An 18,843-nucleotide genomic window follows, 5' to 3' on the forward strand; every position below is an offset into this window, starting at 1 on the left:
ATAAGGGTGTCTTGAGGAAGGACACCTTGAAGCACATAACATTACACAGGTGCCAGAGGCAAGTCAGTGAACTGCAGTGCTGGTGTCTGCCAGAGCCATACCATCAGCTGCATTGGAAATGAGACACATGGATATGTTTGCTGTAGATAACATGGTGGCAGAGTCACCAAGGACTTACGAGACTCGGTCGGTTGGGATGCCGCTGACTAATGTTTAATTCCCTCAGACGCCTAGCCAGGTATGCCATATAGCTCAACACACAGGGGGCAAAAGTGGCTGAAGCACATGTGTGTTTCGCAAATTGGTTAAACTCTCTCCACCCTTGGAGCAGACAGGAAGAGAATGATCTCCTGGTCAATGTGGGTCTTTAAGAAAGTCCACATCATATTGTCAAAATCTGATTCTTTAATGTTCTAAGTGGACCCCACAGACCTAGAAGAAGTAAGACTACTTGGCTGGATGATGCAGGGGTTTCTCTAACTCTTGGATCCTGAAAAGAAAAACTGCACCAAAGGAGGAGAGGACTCTAATGAACTCCAAATTCATCATAAGGGCCAAAAAGAGAGACTGGCACTAATCAGACTTTAGAACTGCAGCAAAAAAGGCTTAAAATCTCAAATGTCAGAGTCCAAAGCAGCTCCAATGCTGGAAATGGCAAACATCGGTGATTGATAGAGGGGGGGGGGGTGCCAACATAGAATACACAATGGGAGCCAAGGAAGTAGAGGGGCCTTAGAACTTTCTGGGCTGCTCAGCAGAAAAAAAAAATCTGGAGACTGTTTATTGACCACTTTTGTCCCATCTTTTCCACTTTTGTCCCATATTTTCCATTTCTCTTTCCTATCTGCATGCTCATCCTTATCTTGCTCTTCTGTTTCCCAACAGTTTTCTTAGAACAGGGCAAAGCAGAGGACAGGGGCACAGTTAAGGAAAGGCCAAGAAAGAAACATCTTCATAACCAACTTGGTGTGATGTCTGGCCATCTCACTGGCCCTGAAACAGGCATAGGCTTGACAGTCAGCATCCAAATATTAGCAGCAGTCATGGGAGTCTTAAGGGGGCACTTTATGACTGTTTACTAAGCATTTACAAAAGCCAGAAATTGTGTCCATAACCAGAAATGTACAGCACACTTGTGAAACACCACACAGTAACATACGACACACTAAGCATAACTACTGTATTAAACTAATAGTAAGCCACTACAAAAAAGCCAAATCACAGTGTTAAACATTAGTCTAACACTACAAGACAGTGCTTAATAGGCAAAACAGCAAAATGGCAAATAGCACCAGAGCTCACACATCCAGAAGTATCACCATCTAAACTAAACACCAGAGGTATATATATCCAGACTTGGAATTTTCTTTTTAATGGGAGAGGAGAAAAATAGAAGTTATCTGCTTACCATAACTTGGCATACGTGTTATCCAGTTTCATTATTAATCATGAATGGGTACTCTACAGTGTTTGCATTTTGAATTTTGGTACTTTTAAGAAACTGTTGAATCCTGAAAGGACTAAACCAGGCCCCAAAAACTGCCTTCTCTTGCCACTAGAAAGAGACTTGCGTAAAATCATATCCTCTCTTTCTCTACTGGTATTGTCTATAGCACCTTGAGCTAGCATGTCCTCTAAAAGAGATGGGAACAAGCTAATTTTTCATTCAGAAATGGGGGAATACCTGAGAATCTCCAGGTTTAGAAACTTGAGCTTGAGCCAGTTTCAGAGTGCTTGAAGGCCCACTGGTCTTGGGAGATGACTTCCCAACTCTTTCAGAAAGAGGACCAAGAGACACTGTTTATATATGGGAGAAAAAGTAGTTGTAGAACTGTGTTGGGGTTTTTAGGGAGGGGGAGGAATGAGCTTGCCTAAAGCTTAGCCATTTTCTCTGGGAAACATGGTCCTGCGAGTTCCCAGGTTTATCATTCTGCTATTCCTCCTCTTTCTGCAGCATGCTCTCTTTTTTGTAAAACTGCTTTTCATCTGTAATAGATACCAGCCATTAGTATTAGTATGGTAGTCATTGCTAAAGACTTATGGCTTTCCCTTTCTCTTTCAATCTTTTAAACATCTTGTCAGCTGGGGGCTCGAGAGATCATTTTTGTCCAATGATGCATTTAGAAGCTCCACCCTTCACATGGACTGGCAGGAGATGGGGCCTCAGTCAACCAGGTTTCCAAATACTGCCCTGCATGATACACTTAGTATCTCACAGCCACATTTTATGGAATGCTTGGTACCAGTACACTGAGCATGCGGATTTACAGCATCTCCTCATTCAAGTCTTTGCTTTTGAGTCCATTTTAGACGTCAGCTGAACTTGTACAGAACCTTGAAACTTCGTCTGGCAATTAAGGGTACCAAAAGTTCAAAGTTCCAGAAGTGCAGGTCTTCTTCCTAAAGAGATCAATTACACTGATTTCCCCGACACCCAAGTAGGATTTCTGGACAAGGTCAAAGACGACCCTAACTGAAATCCAGGGGCAGCACAGTTGGATCAGCTAAGGGCTCTTGTTAAAGAAATAATGGGAATACTGGATCACCTAAAAGCAGACAGGCCAGGGTGTTGGGAGGATGATGCTAGTGAAGATTAATAAATGCATCAAAGAGTGGACATATAGCAAGTGGTTTGGACTGGGATAGGATCATAAAGTCCTTGTATCATAAAAAGTGCTTAATTACTCCTCTGTCTACTTCATGAAGCCTTCCTTCATTCTGTAAAGAGCTTCTCCATATGAGACATCTGCTGGTGGAAGACAGACAAACTTGTCCTTAGTATCAGACAGAATCAGTGGTATCCAAATCCTCCTTTGGGTTAGGTTCAGTCACACTTCCATGATAAGGCAATGATATGCTCTACAGAATATGCCCCCATCACATGTGAGATGTAAGCTTGTGAGTTCCCAAGATGCCAAAAAATAAACTGCAATTCGAACAGAAGAGAGAAAAAGTTACTGCTGCACAAAGAATTTCTGCAGAAGGTCCTAACTCTGCTACTTTGATATACAAACTTCAAGACCGCTACATACTGGAGTAGGGAAGACCTCAGAGGTACTATGGAACCTCAGACCCTACACATTTCACATACTCCTCCATGTTTCTACCTGCAGTTTGTTATTCCGAGGTTTGCAATTACAGTCTTTAGAATTTCAATGGAAACATTAAGATATTTGAATGCGGCCTGTCTGAATGGCATTAGTGGAAAAAGGGTTGTGGATGGCTAGATGGTCTGAATGACATTACTGTAAATACATTTTGCTCAGTTATGGCCTCTCCTCCCACCGTTTAGCAACAAAGCAGTTTGTATATATAAATTAGGGAATGTGGGGAGGTGTCTCCCTACACTGGGGACTTGCGGGGGGGGGGGGACTTTACCACCCTGTAGAAAAGCGTGTTTTAGTGTTTGCTGAAAGTGACTTTCAGCAAAACTGTTTAAAATTATTTGCATAGAGTTGTTCTTGCATAGGAACCACACAGGGCAAGCACCTTTAAGCAGATGCATTTAGGTTCTTGCCACTCCTTAGGAGTACTTAATATAGACCACCTCCCAAATCAAGTAGCCAATGTACATGATAATTCTGGTAGAAATTTCTCTCTACCCATCTAATCAAGTCTTGCCTTAAAAGTGGATGAAGCAGTACTTGGTTTGACCTGTAGTGGTAACTTATTTGACAAGCTTGGAATACACACGGATGGGAACCTACCTTTCTAGCAAGTCTTATTTGTTGGTGTTAGTTTAGGTCCCTAGTATGGGCATTTGTACAGCTACTGGTTATATGAAGAAACAGATAAAAAAAAGATTGGGTCTTTCAAAGCTCAAAAGGCAAGATAAAAAGATTACCTCAAAACAACTGGTAGATTAGCGCAATTCCTGTTAAACTCAGTAGCCTATCAGGATAGTTGAAGGACTCAGGGCCTTTACCTTTTTTTGGTTAAAACTTGATGGGGCTTTTCCAGCTGAGCGATATGCTTAGATTTGTACATACCAAAAGGAGCACTGTATTCAATGACGGGTCTAACAAGGACAGTACAGTGGTAAAATTATTGCTTTGGATCTTTAAGATATCCCACTGGAACTATAGTTATTAATTAGAAGTTATGTACCTACCATAACGTTCCATGTTAGTTGTCTTCATCTCGCCTTCTTCTTGCTGGATGGGTTCGGAGCCGATCCTCGGCTCCGACTCTTTAGCTCGAGAACTCCTTTTACCAGCTCGAGGCAACCCTATATCCCATGATGCAAGGCGGAACTACCTCAGATCTCGTTTGGCAGCTAACTAACCCTGCTAAAGACTTATCCTAATATAATTAGGAACCATGGTTCCTAAAAGAAGTCCTCATAACAATGCTCCAGAGGAAGCAATCTAATAGGAACTCTCCAAGATCTGTCCAGGCCAGGGGAAGGAGGGTGGGAGAAGAAGGAGATGAAGACAACTAACATGGAACGTTATGGTAGGTACATAACTTCTAAATGTTAAGTTGTCAATCTCATCATTCTTGCTGGATGGGATCTAGCACCTGTATCCCGGGTGGCTCAATGGAACAGACTCTTGAGAACAGTGGAACCAAAACTGGCCCTATCTCTGGAGGCCAAATCCAACTTGTAATGAGACACAAAAGTATGAGGCGTGGCCCAAGTAGCTGCTGCACAAATAGTGTCAATGGGAAGTCTATCCTGAAAGGCTACAGAAGTGGATAGACTCCTGGTGAATGAGCTTTTGGCTTAGAAGATAGTTGTTTGCCCCTTAGAGAGTACACATAGGAAATGGTGGAAGTCAACCATCTAGATAAGGTCACTTTAGATACTGGAAGACCCAACCTGCTTCCTGCATAGGAGACAAACAATTGGTCTGATTTTCTAAGTTGTTTAGTCCTATGTAAGTAGTACCTGAGCTGACGATGAACATCCAAAAATGCAGCTTCTGTTCAGCTCTGTCAGAATAGTTAGGAAAGAAAACTGGTAGATCAATAGATTGGTTAATATTGGCTTGAGATACAACCTTGGGAAGAAAGGAAGGGTTAGTCCTGAGCGAAACCCTATCCTTATGAAACACCAGATAAGGTGAACGAATACAGAGGGCCTGAATCTCAGAAACTCTTCTTGCAGAAGTAACAGCCAGCAAAAATATAGTTTTCCATGTCAACAACTTTAAAGAACACGTAGCAGGACGGTTCGAAGGAGGTAGAATTAGGGGTGCCAACACTAAGTTCAGAGCCCCTTGCGGGGGGGGGTGTTTCACAGGCGGGTTTAGGAGAAAAACTCCTCTCAAAAGGCTCTGCATAACCTATGAGACATGATGTTATTGTCCTGCAAGCCAACATGAAATTTGGAAATAGCAGCCATTTGTACTTTGACTGTAGATGATGACGATCCTGAATGAAAAACCTCCGCCAGGAAATCCAAAACAGAATGTATAGGAGCGGTGAAGGGATCAATATTTCTGGCGTTTGCCCAAATAGAAAACGCCGCCACTTGCTAGCATAAACAGTTCTAGTGGGCGACTTTAAAGAAGACACTAAAATGTCTCTGACTGAGTCAGAAATCATTGGTAGCCTGGCTAGGGAAGGAAGTGGAGCAACCAAGCAGTGAGGTTGAGAGAATGAATGGCTCGGTGCTGCTGACCCGACTGGTGGATCAAAAGATCCGGAACTGGGTCCAGATGCCAGGGCTGCACCAGAAGGTGACGATGTAGAGGCGGAAACCAAATTTGTCGAGGCCAATATGGAGCAATGAGGATCAATTTGGCTCTCAAAGCGGTGGCTTTCTGAATGACTTGTGGAATCAATGGAAAGGAGGAAAAGCATAAAGAAGTCCCGAGGCCAATCCTGGGTTAGAGAGTCTCTCAGGGTTGGCCTGGAAGAGGAAATAGTGTGAAGTAATCTGGGCACTTGCTGTTTTGAGGGGTAGCGAAAAGATCGCAACAAGGGTGCCCCACTTCAGAAAAATCTGATCCACTACAGACTGATTGAGAGACCACTCGTGAGGCATCAGAATAGATCTGCTTAGCCTGTCCGCCAATAGGTTGGACCTGCCGGGATGTGCGTTGCTATCAGAAACCGCTGAGAAGAGATCGCCCATTGCCAAAGTCTGAGAGCTTCTCGACATAAGGGATAGGACCTGGTTCCGCCCTGTCTGTTGATGTACCAGACCACGGACATGTTGTCCGTCTGTACTGCAATAGTCCCTGTGGGAAGAAAGTCGTCGAGGGCTTGCAACGTTAAAAGCACTGCTCTCATCTCCAGGACATTTATGTGCAGGTGGTATTCTATGGGTTGCCACGTCCGGTGGACCATCCTGCCCTGATAATGCCCCCACCCGATCAGAGAGGCATCCGTGGTGACTGTGGCAACTGGAGGAGGGGAACAAATGGTCGGCCCTGCTGAAGAAGAGGGAAGATACCCACCATCGTAGATGAGCCCTGCAAGACTGTGTCACTAAGATCTCGTGTCTCATGGGCAGATCGTGTACGACCACTGCGTGAACAACATCCACTGCAGGAGACGATGTGGAAGCGAGCTAGTGGAAGAAGAACAATGGCTGCAGCCATTAGGCCTAGAACCTTCAAGACAAACCTGGCTTTGACCTTGTTGCTTTGTAACAGAAGCTGAACAAATTTCTGGATGTCCAGAATCCTTTGATTTGTTAGTCTGGCTAACATTTTGACGGTATTTAACTCTGCGCCTATAAAGGTGATAGATTGGCAAGGCAGCAGAGAGGATTTTTCAAATTCACGAAATTCCTAGACTCTTGCAAAGCTGTAGGTGTAATCTCTGGACGAAGAAGCTGATCCCTGGAGGTGGCGGAGAGGAGCCAGTCGTCCAAATAAGGAAACACTTGGAATCCTCGGCGTCTCAGGTGAGCTGTGACCACCGCCATGCATTTGGTGAACACTCTGGGGCTGAAGTGAGGCCAAAGGGCAGTGCTCTGAATTGGTAATGACTGGCTCCCAGCCGAAGCGGAGAAACCTTCTGGAGCGTCTGTGAATCTTTATGTGATAGTACGGATCCTGAAGGTCTATCGGGCACATCGAGTTGGCCTTGCCCAGAAAGGGCAGAATGGATTGCAGCGTGACCATCCGAATCTTGCCTTTTGACAGACTTGTTTAGTCTGCTTAGGTCTAGTATTGGTCTCCAATCTCCCGTCCTTTTGGGGACCAAAAGAATCTTGAGTAGAAGCCGTATCCTACTTGGTCTGCCGGCACTGTTTGGATGGCCCTTTTCCTCAGGAGTTTTAAAACTTCCTGTTTTGCCAAATCCCTTTGACCGGGTGAGATGTCTGGAAGGGATTGTAGAGGTGGAAACCTTTCAAGGGATTTTGTAACCCTCGGATATAATCGACTGTACCCACTTCTCTTGTGATAGGGATTGCCAGGCTACTGGGTACAGCGAAATCCTTCCCCGACTGCCTCCAAGGGTGGACAGTCGGGCAACACCTCAGGGATGCTGAAAGGGCTTCTCAGGAAGAGGCTCCCTGTTGCCCTGGTTCTGAGGACCCCCTGCCTCTAGGGCGTCTATTATTGTTACCCCTCTGCCTCTAGGGGTAAACTGACCACGTGTGTCCGTGTAGCTCCTTGGGCTTTACGGAACCACATCTTCCCCCTTCTGACCCTTGGGATATGGTCTAGAAGGAGTGGAAAACTGGACTCCAACGGCAGAAAGAGTTTTACCGTCTTGTTCACATCTGGTCAAAGTATCCTTCACCTGAGGTCCGAACAAAGCCGAACCGTCAAAGGGGTGTTGGTGAAGGGCGCCTTAAAGGGGTCCATAAAATTACACAGCCGCATCCAGGCTTGGCGCCTAAGAGCAACACCTGTGCCTGCGGCCCTGCTGCTCCATCGGCTGCATAAGATATGAGCCGCATGGAGGAGTTAGATATCGAATTCAGGATAGCTAGCTGAGAGGCAATCTTTTCCTGAGCCCCAGCAGCTGAAGGATCCTGGACTACTTCCCCAGTTCCTTGAGAATATCTCGTTGAAGCCTGGTGAAGTGACAAAGGTAATTCAGCGAGCATTGCAAAGGTCGCTGAAGAAAACATCCGCTTTCCATACCTGTCCATGGTCCTAGAATCCTTATTAGGAGGATGGACAGGTACTGAAGGATCCGCCAGTTCCTTCTTAGTGGCCGCCACCACCATAGCATCCACAGAGACACCTTTGGACAGGAACTGTTTGTCCGAAGGGGCCGTGATAATTTGGATGGTCTCTTGGGGACAGGTTCCACAGAATCTGGAGCCACGCCTTCCGAGCCACTACCTGCATGAGTGGGTCGAAGGCGGAGACACCCAGGAGGTGGAGGGTCGGGATCCAAAGCCTCCAGGTATACCGACTCATCCTCGGAGGGGTCAATGGAGGCCAATTCCCCTCTGTTTGAGGAGCTCAAGGATGTCTGAAAATGAGACATCCTCAGAGGGTGGGAACCCTCCGACTCATCTAAGTCGGTATCAGATGTAGTAGACTCAGGGGAGTCTGTGTGTTTCCTCTTACCGTCCTCTTCCGAGGGGTTCACCTGCAGGGTCAGGAGAAACCTCGGAAGAGGAGGAAATTCCCAGTGGGGAAACCTGGGGCGATGGATCCCTGGGCCTGAGAGCAAGAGGCTGGCAAGAGGCTTCTGCAGGCACTGATGAGGGAGGAGCTAGAGGATAGACCGTTGACCAGGCTCCGAGGCCAGGACACTCCTCATCACCTCAAAGGCTCCTCTCCCGGGAGACCTGAACACACCGCTCCAAGAAACAGGAATGGTCGGCTCCAAGGAGAGAGAAGGCTCGAGGCAGATGTCGGCGCCGAGCTTACCAAGCAGCTCGAGAGGGAGAGCGGGTCGGACAAGGGTCCGATGCCACTAGCCCCTCGGAGCCGACAGTGGAAACCCGGCGACGGATCCCTCCAAGGAAAGTCTCAAGGAGGAGATCGGAGCCGAGGATGACGGAGCCGAAGGATGTATCGGCTCGCATCGAAACAGTCGCTGTCCCAAGAAGCTCAACTCTGGTGTGGAGTCGGAGGAGGAATCTCAAGAATTGGGGCTGAAGCGAAGTCTGTTGAGACGGGCTATGGAGCATTTGGGCCAGTGCCTGAGACTTCAACAGCCTGCTTACCACCCTCTCCAAATCGTGGTCAGAAAGCCTGGAAGATCTCGAAGATCGGCTCCGATGGCTCCGCTCCGACAAAGAGGAGACCCGGAGCCGAGTGGATACTTAGTATCGAAGGGGACCGGGATCTCTTGCGGGCGGAGCCATCGGAAGTCCCTTGAACCCCAGATGGAGCCGAGGATCTCGGCCCGATGCTGGATAAAGTGTCGGCTCCAGCCGGCCGACAAGGCAACAGTAGTCAGGGTATCGGAGCCGGCCGCACCAACCCACTACTCTGGCAGAAGAAGCATCGGTTCCAGCCGGGCCGATCGGCTCCGACGGGCCGGAGCCACCGAGGAGGCTTAGACACTGTAGCCTGAGCCTTCGGTGGCTTAAGAGGTTTTCCTGCCCCTTGCTTAGGAGGAGAACCTTCAGGTTTCAACAAACCTCGGAGGATCAGTTTGTTCCTCCTTTCCTGCAGGACTCGCTGGCTAAAGGCATGACACAGCACAGGAGTCCTGCAGGTGCAAAGGCCCCAGGCAATACACAAGAAGTGTGACCGTCTGTCAGGGACATTTTCTGACAGCACTGGTCACACTTCTTGAAGCCTGAGACCTTGCCTTCCTTAGACATCCTAACAGGATACACACACAGTCCCCACAAACACACAACTTAATCCCTACACAGACACACAGGAAGGGAATAACTTGGGGAACTAGGCCTGACTAAAACTTTCACTGAAAAACTATATTAAAAGTTTAAAAGGAAGGGAATAGGGTGGGCTGTACTAAATACAGGCTAACCTGACACTGAAGGGAAATTAAACCCCTAACTAACTTTTTTCTTATTTAACAAGAAAAACTTACCTCAGCTGGCAAAGGAGACCTCTTTCGCTAAGCGGCAAACGAGATCTGAGGTAGTTCCGCCTTGCATCATGGGATATAGGGTTGCCTCGAGCTGGTAAAAGGAGTTCTCGAGCTAAAGCTAGTGCCGAGTCGGAGCCGAGGATCGGCTCCGAACCCATCCAGCAAGAATGAAGGCGAGATTGACAACTTAACATCTATAGTTATTAACTCAATTTCAAAAAGTACCCACAATATACAAACACCTTTTTTTATGCTCATTCAGCACATTCACTTTTGCTAATGTAGCTACACTACATTTGATTATATGCTCACAATGTTGTGTCTTTCGGCTTTTCCCGGTTAGGGGTCGCCACAGCGGAACTCCGGTCCACTAATGATTGGCAGTAGATTTTTACGTGCTGGCTTGCCAGGCCTAACGCACAACCTTCAACGAAGGAACGCCCATTCACGCAAGTCGCCACACAGAAGACGCTCTGAGAATCGAACGGGCAACGTCTGAGGCGACAACGCTACCGCAGCACCACCACCGCAATAAAAACAAAATTTATAACATTGCTGGGTACTTCATTTTCTTTGGAAGTCACCCAAAAGAGACCAAAAGGCATAGAGACAACCAACTGCTGTCTTTGGTAAAATGGCAAAAGAATTAAAGATTGTGTGGGTTGCTCTCCTTTTCAACCCAACATCGTGGGCAAGAATTCAGCTTAGCTCAAGGGCCATCTCTAAATGCTCTGCAAGTCATGCCAGAAGTATGGAAAGCCACATGCAAATGATTCCCATGGGACAGGAAATCATATATGAGCAGTGCTCCTTGCGAGCATATTCTGATGAAAGTGATTATTTTTGGAAAAGGTAAGCATGGAAAAAAAAATGCATCGAGTCTGGGAGGGGGCAATGTGCAGATAAGTTTGTGCCCATAAGTTTCAAAGAATAACAATGTCACTAGTAGAAAAGAAGCAGAATAAAAATGAATGACCTTAACTTATAAAAAAAATCCAAACTCATCTCAGCATACAGATGGTAAATTTCATGCAATTTTTAAATGACCAGTAAAATTTGCAAACTTTTACTGAACAAATACATTGTAAACACTTTACCTTGGGATTGTATTCAGCATTTCTGGCACGCAGTGCAATTGTTTTTAAGTCCAACTTGCAACCCAAATTCACAGTGGACACTATATTCCTAAAATACAATGAAAATAGTTTTTGTTTGGCTGTTTAAGATATAATTATTTCCAAACAGTCTACCTATAACTCAGTGACTCAAATGGAACAACATGAATAGTGAAAGTTAAACCAAATGAATGTGATATTAAGAGGAGACTTGATAAGCACCAGAAGAAACAAACTGAAATGGCAGTTTATGATTACAGCACTAAAGCTAACCAGTATCACTAAAAATATCCACTTAGTAGGTAAGGTCCTTATTAACAGTAACCATATTGCAATCATGTTCGGGTAGGGAAGCCCACAATGCTGGGATAGGGGTCCATTCAACACTACAGAGACATTTTTTTTTTAAGGGGGCAAACTTGATTAAATGAGATTGCAAATAGTTAACTCTCAATACTTAGAGCTAAATCCCAGTTTATGTGGATCTCATAATCCAAATTAAAGCATGGACACTGAATAAAAAGTACAAATATCTTAATCCCTTATTCTGAAAACAGTTTTTTTTTTCTTAGGGGTGTTGCACGAATGTTTAAAAAAAAAATTATGAACTCACCGTAACATTCCATGTGTGTTGCCCATATTCACCTTCATTCTTACTAGGCTGGGTTCGGATCCAATCCTTGGATTCATCTTCTACCTTATTTTCAAGAACGAGGCCTTCTGCCTGCTCATGGCTAAAATCTCTATCCCACCATACACCTGAACTATCTCAGATCTAGTTTGCCCTAAAAATAAGGTTATAAATATATATTCTAAGGAAGGATTTAGAGGTTGGTGAAGAAGGACAGAGGTCAAGGTAATCCCATTTGTATAGACCCAGTCCTCTAGGAGTAAAACAAGATAAGAGGGGAAGGAGGGTGGGGATGTAAGACTGAAGGTGAAGATGGACAACACACATGGAATGTTCTGCGGAGTACATAACTTCTTTATGTGAAGTCCTACCTTGCCTTCATTCTTACTAGGTCGGGACAGTGTCCCTAGCACATTGAATCTTGAGTGGCTCACGGCAGAATATTCCTCACAAAGTACAGTTGTGTACACTTACCATAAATGTAGATGCTCGAGTGTATTCAGTATTGCAGTCATCACACTTGGGTTATCTGCCTGCAGGTAAGCTCACAGTTGGCCCAAATACCAGAGGCTTGGGATTTCTGCATTGGATGCTGTCGCCTCTTCCATGACATCAGGTCTTCAGGGGTATAAAACATGCAGCCGACACCATTACATCAGTTTTTCTTGCCCCCAAAATAGGAAGCAATTACATGGTGTGGAACACCTCCAGTAAAAAGTAAATACCATAGCCATAAGATATGTCCAAAAAGAGGAAAGGTAGAAAGCATCAAGCATACAGAAGTTAAGGGGGCAGAAGGGAGTGTAACCAGGACTGCAACAGTGAATGCACTCTAGCATCTACATTTATAGTACAACTGTACGCTATGTTCTTCATGTTTCACTGTTGCAGTCCTCACATTTGGATTGATTCCCAAAGTTGGGGATGGGTGGAGGTAGCTAAGAAGCATTAGGGCTGGCAAACAGGCCCTGTACAACTGCTGTGGCAAATCCAGCTCTGGATTTAGAAAGGGTGTACAGAGCTCTAGGAAGTCCCTGGTAGGGACTCCCCTGAGAAATGCTGTAGAGGTAGCTCTAGTGGAATGTGTTCTGATCCCCTGTGGGGTAGGTTTCCCATGGCGTTTGTAGCAGAAATGGATGCAGTGTGCTATCCATTTAGAAATGGTTTGCTTTGAAAAGCCTTGCCCACTGCGCCCCTGCAGCAAAGTGGACTAGCAACTGGCCAGATTTTCTGAAAGGCTTAGTCCTGTCCAAATAGAACCTAAGCTGCCTCTGCACGTCCAGGGAGTGCAGGATCCTTTCCCCTTTATTTTGAGGGTTAGGGGGAAAAGTTGGCAAATAAATGGATTGGTTTAAAGCCACACTAGATACCACCTTGGGCATAAATGAAGGGTTGGTCCTGAGGGAAACCCTGTCCGCATGAGTACATTTGTGTACACTTGCCATAAATGTAGACGTTAAGAGTGTATTCACTGTTGCAGTCATTACATTTGGGTTATCTGCTTGCAGGTAGCCCTCAGTCGGTCTGATTAACAAAGTCTTGGGTCCTGCGTCAGTTGCCGTCTCTTCTTCCATGACGTCAGGTCGTCAGGGGTATAAAACATGCAGCCGACGCAAACACATCAGTTTTTCTTGCCCCAGATGTCAAGTGCCCCCCTAATGGGAAGCAACTGAATATAAAAGCACAAAGATATACCTCCAACAAAAAAGCAAATACACCAAAAGGCTTTTAAGCATAGCAAAGGAAAGTAGAGGTATAGCCAAAAGAAGTTAGGGGGCTAGAGAGAAGGTAACCAGGACTGCAACAGTGAATACACTCGAACATCTACATTTATGGTAAGTGTATACAACTGTACTATGTTCTTCATGCTTCACTATTGCAGTCATTACATTTGGGTAGACTCCCAAAGCTATGGTTGGGAGGAGGAATTTAGATAGCATTAGGACCAGCTATAAGGCCCTGCAAGACTGCAGTGGCAAAGCCCGCTCCGGATTTGGAGAAAATTGGCAAATGAAAATGCTTGGTGAAAGTATGTACAGAACTCCAGGTAGCAGCTTCTAAGATGTCCCCGGTAGGGACGTCTCTGAGAAAGGCTGTAGAGGTAGATGCAGCCCTGGTGGAGTGGTCTGATCCCCTGGGGGATAGGTTTTCCATGGTGCTTATAGCAGAAATGAATGCAATGGCTTATCCACTTAGAAATTGTTTGCTTTGAAATAGCCTTCCCCTCTGCCCCTGCAGCAAATGCCACCAGCAGTTCAGATTTTCTTTGAGGTTTAGTCCTGTCCAAATAGAATCTAAGTTGTCTGTGCACATCTAAGGAATGCAGTATCCATTCCCCTTTATTCTGTGGATTGGGAAAGAAGGTTGGCAAATGAATGGACTGATTAAGAGCCACACTGGATACCACCTTGGGCATGAAGGATGGATTGGTTCTGAGGGACACCCTGTCCGCATGAAAGATGTTGAAAGGCTCCACTGCCATAAGGGTCTGTAATTCAGGTACCCTTCTAGCTGAAGTGATTGCTAAAAGGAAAGCTGTTTTCCAAGAAATAAATTTTAATTCTGCAGTAGCAGCTGGCTCGAAAGGAGGTAGAGTGAGTTTCTCCTAGACAAAGTTAAGGTCCCAGGCTGGGGTTGGAGCTCTCCTGGGTGGTCTCAAATTTTTGGCCCCTCTGAGGAACTGCTTGAGCAGTGGATGAGAGAAGAGGGGAGGTTCTGTGTTATAATGAGCTGAAACGGCTGAGGCGTGGATTTTAATGGAGGAAAAAGACAGGCCCTTGTGAAGCATCTCAGTTAAGTATTGTAAAATCGGAGGTAAATTGGGCGCTGCTGTGCTCATCCCTTGAGATCGGCTCCAGGCACAGAATCTTTTTTCCATTTTTCAGCATAAGATTTTCTAGTACTAGGCCTCCTTGCCTCTAAAATGACATCCATCACAGGTTTGCTGAGGGATGGTAAAGGACAGATTAAGTAATTAGCCAGGCTGCAAGGTTCAGTGTTAGAAGCTGAGGGTGCAGAATCTGGTTCTCCTGCTGAGACAGCAGGAAAGGGGGTCTGAGGCATGTGCAATGGAGATAACTGTGATGTACTGCGCAGGAGGGGGTACCAGTGTTGGCACGGCCAGTCTGGAGCAATCAAAATCATCCTTAGTTTGTCCTGTTTGATTTTTAGTAGTACTTTGGAGAGCAGAGGCAGAGGGGGGGGGGGGAGGCATAGACTGATACGTTTTTCCAGATGAAGGACAAAGCATCCACTTTCCAGGTTGTTTCTGGGGAATCCTTGTGCAAAATTTGTCCAATTGGTAGTCCTGGGGAGAGGCAAACCGGTCTACATCTGAGCTCCCCCATTTGCTTGTCAACATGTTGAAAACCCTTGGTTCCAGTTTCCACTCTTGTGGGTCCATGAGGTTTCTGCTCAGTCCGTCTGCCAGTGTATTTAATTTTCCTGGCAGGAACTGAGCTTGTAGGTGCACTTGGTAGCTCAAGGCTGTGTTCCACAATGCCATGGCTAGTCTGCAGAGGGGGTAAGAATGTGTACCCCCCCCACACACTTGTTTATGTACCACATAACAGTGGTGTTGTCCGTCTTTTATCATTAGTTGTCCTGGAAGAATGTGGTCCTTGAAGGCTGTCAGAGCATTCTGTACAGCTAACATTTCTTTTTGATTGATATGCAGGTGCATTTGACTTGGGTTACATTTGCCCTGAATGCACTTCCCTGCCAGGTGAGCCCCCCCCCCCCCCCATGCATAGTCTGATGCATCTGTTGTTAGCGTTTGGGCAGCAGGGGGTGGTGTGAAAGGTAGTCCCTTGTTTTGGTGGCAGGCCTCTGCCCACCAAAGGAACTCTAGGCATAGGCAAGGTATGATAGGAATCCTTGTTGCTAGGTCTCGAGAATGTTGACACCATAGGATTTTTAGATAACACTGTAGTTTCCTCATATGCAGTCTTGCATATGGAATTAGAAGAATGTAAGAGGCCATGAACCCCAAGGCTTGCAGTATTTGTCTTGCAGGTAGCAGGGTTTTTGTGGCCACTTGTTTGAAGTAGGTTGTCAAATGAATTTGTTTCTCTGGCGTGAGGTAAGCCATCTGGGAAGTTGTATTCAAGCTTGCTCCCAGGAATATAATTTGCTGACAGGGTACCAGGTGTGATTTCTTTTTGTTTATGGTGCACCCCAGACAAGTTAGAACCCTATGTACAAAGGCCAAATGATTCAAAAGTATGTCCTGGCTTTCTGCCTGAATTAGACAATCGTACAGGTATGGGTATATTTGAATATTTCTTTGCCTGCAAAATGCAATAACTAGAGCTAGAGACTTTGGCTTATCTACTGTGCCCAGGGTATTCACAAAGGGCAGTGCAGAGAACTGAAAGTGCGTGTAGCCTGCTTTGAAGCATAGGTATCGTCTGCAAGATTCCCTGATTGGGATGTGCAGGTATGCTTCTTTTAAATCTAGTGTTGCAAACCAGGCGTCTTTGTCTATCATAGGAAGTAATTGGTGAAGGAGTCAGCATCTTGAATTTTGGAATCTCAAAAAAGGTCCTGGATAGGATGCCATGACTTGTCTTTTCTGGGTACCAGGAAAAGTCTCGAGTAGAAACCTTGTCCCTTTTCCTCTTCTGATACCAGCTGAATAGCCCCCATGCTTAAGAGAGAAAGTACTTGTTTTTGGGTCTCTGCCCACTGATTTGGGGGTAGGTCCGGCCACCCGCTTTGTGATGGCAACGTGTGGAAGTGAAATCTGTATCCCTGGGAAACTATATTTAAAACCCATTTGTCCTGGGTAATGAGTTCCCAATTCTTTGCATGAAGAGCAATCTTTCCCCCCAAAGGGGCAGTCAGTTGGTAAGTGCTTGGAAATTTTAAAAGGAAGTCATTGAGACAAGTCTACCATAGGGGGGAGACTTATTATTCCCAGATTTGGAAGTGGAGGCCCCCCACTGCTTAGCTCTATGCATTAGTTCTGTGTCCCCCCTGGGACTGAAACCTGGGTTTTTTGCTGTGTCTGAGTTTGGCTTGAGACGACCTGGAAGGGGCTGGAAAGGACCAATTCTTAGAGGGCCAGTGCCTACTAAATCTAGGAGGCTGAACTTGTAAAAAATATTTAATAGTTTGCACAGATTTAGCTTTATCTTCCATCTTTTTAAGAACTTCCTCAGCCTTGTTGCCAAACAGGCGGTCCTGATTTAAAGGAGCATCCAACAATTTAGCTTTAACATGATCAGGCAAAGATTGCTCCTTAAGCCAAGCATGCCTTCTGAGCAGAGACCCAGTAACAGCAGCCCTGCAAGAGGCCTCTAATAAATCAAAACCACATTGCAAAGTATGTTTTCCAACTTGTTCAGCAGAATGCATTAAATCCTGTAATTCTATGTTTTCCACACAGTCAGGAATCAACATCATTTTCTGTTTAAGAAGTCCAATAACATGTCGCTGATACTTGAACATATGAAGCTGGCAGTTTAAAGCCCTAATGGCCAAGGTTGCAGAAGTGCAAACCTTCTTACCCCATCTATCAGAAGGAGTAGGATTTTTAACAGTAGAAGCCTTAATGCCTTTGGGCCCCTGTGAAATAGTCTCTGGATCTGAAATAGGATTTTTAAAAAGGAACTTGTGGGACTCTGGGACCCTGTAGTATCTTGTCAGGTTTTCTGGGAGCAGGAGGCAGGGAATCAGGGGCCAAACTAGATTCCGAAAAAGCATCATCACTGTCTAGTACAGGAGGAATAGCCAAAGTCCTATGCTGAGGTAGGAGAAGGAAATCCCTAAGCCTCTTTTTTGAATCAGAAAAATCCAGGCTTTCCCAGTGGAAATGCTCCCTTAGAGTATGTAAGGTTTCCCCAAAAGAAAAATCCTCAGGAGGGGAAGCAGAGGAAATAGAGTCCTCTGCATCAGAATCTTCATAAGTAGATAAGGCCAAATCCAGATCATCAGAGGAATCAGAAAAAACAGAATCCTGATCAGAAGATTCATAATCAACTTCAGTCATAGGCCTCTTAAAAGGGGGCTTGGCTACCACTGATCAGAGTTATTAGATCTTCAGCCATTCTTATAATTTGTTTTTTAGGCATATAGGCCTGAGCATGTGGCCTGGCCGTAGATTTTTTAGGCATGGATCAAGATTTAGGCCTAAATAAAGAAGGAGGTGTCTGTTTAATATGCAAGTCTGTAGGACTGAATACACCCTCAGAAGCCAGTGCCTGCACAGCAGCTCCGGACTCATCCAAGAAAGAGACATCCACGGGCTCCATAGCTACAGCAAACCGGACTCTGAATGGGTCTCAGTAGATGCATGCGAATCAGAAGTAGCAAGTATCAAGGGGCTGCGAAAGCGCCTCACTCAGTCCCAGCGAACTAGGGACTAGCTTAGGAGAAGCGTCGTCAGCAGTTTTGGACCTCGGCGGCCTGTCACTGTCTTCATCTTTGCATTTTTTCGGACAGCAAGGTACGTCGTGGTCAGGGCCTAGGCAAGGAATACAGTATGAATGAAAATCTTTGCGGTATTTGCTTTCCACAAGTAATGCAATTATTAACTTTTACTGACATCGGTAAGGAGCAAGAAAAAGTTTCCCCAATGGGGTACTTAGCTTTCGCTGAAGTCTTCGGTTCTGAAACTCTAAAACAAAACTTTCAGGAGTCAGCCGACCGGCACTTGCAAACTGCTTCTGCTTCGGGCACCGCATGGCAAGAAAGACTGGGGTAATGGCGTCGGCTGCATGTTTTATACCCCTGACTACCTGACGTCATGGAAGAAGGGACAGCAACCGACCCAAGACCCAAGACTTTGTTAATCAGGCTGACTGAGGGCGACCTTGAAGCAGATAACCCAAATGTAATGACTGCAACAGTGAAATATGTCTGCAATTCAGACACTCTTCTTGCTGAAGTGATGGCTAGAAGCAAAGCCGTTTCCCATGAGAGGAATTTTAACTCTGCTGTAGCAGCAGGTTCAAAGAGCGGAAGCGTGAGCTTTTCTAATACAAAGTTAAGTTCCCATGCTGGAGTGGGAGCTCTCCTGGGAGGTCTTAAATTCTTTGCTCCTCTCAGAAACTGTTGGACCAGAGGATGAGAGAAGAGGGGCAGCTCAGTGCTATAATGAGCTGAGATGGCAGAGGCATGAATCTTAATTGAAGAGAAGGATAGGCCTTTCTGGAGCATTTCTGT

At 45.7% G+C, this 18,843-nt stretch overlaps 1 protein-coding gene across 2 annotated transcripts in view; it reads right to left on the bottom strand.

Annotated features, from left to right (window-relative positions):
* Window positions 1–18,843, bottom strand: part of LOC122798450 (TATA-box binding protein) — a 1,118,497-nt gene that overhangs the window by 241,527 nt on the left and 858,127 nt on the right. For both annotated transcript variants that reach the window (XM_044067383.1, XM_044067389.1), the window contains exon 4: window positions 11,028–11,115. In XM_044067383.1, coding sequence (XP_043923318.1) covers window positions 11,028–11,115 — 88 coding nt within the window. The remainder of the gene's footprint in view (window positions 1–11,027; window positions 11,116–18,843) is intronic.

Source organism: Protopterus annectens, chromosome 1.part0, assembly GCF_019279795.1.
Source record: "Protopterus annectens isolate FY-2018-M chromosome 1.part0, PAN1.0, whole genome shotgun sequence".
Lineage (NCBI taxonomy): Eukaryota > Metazoa > Chordata > Ceratodontiformes > Protopteridae > Protopterus > Protopterus annectens.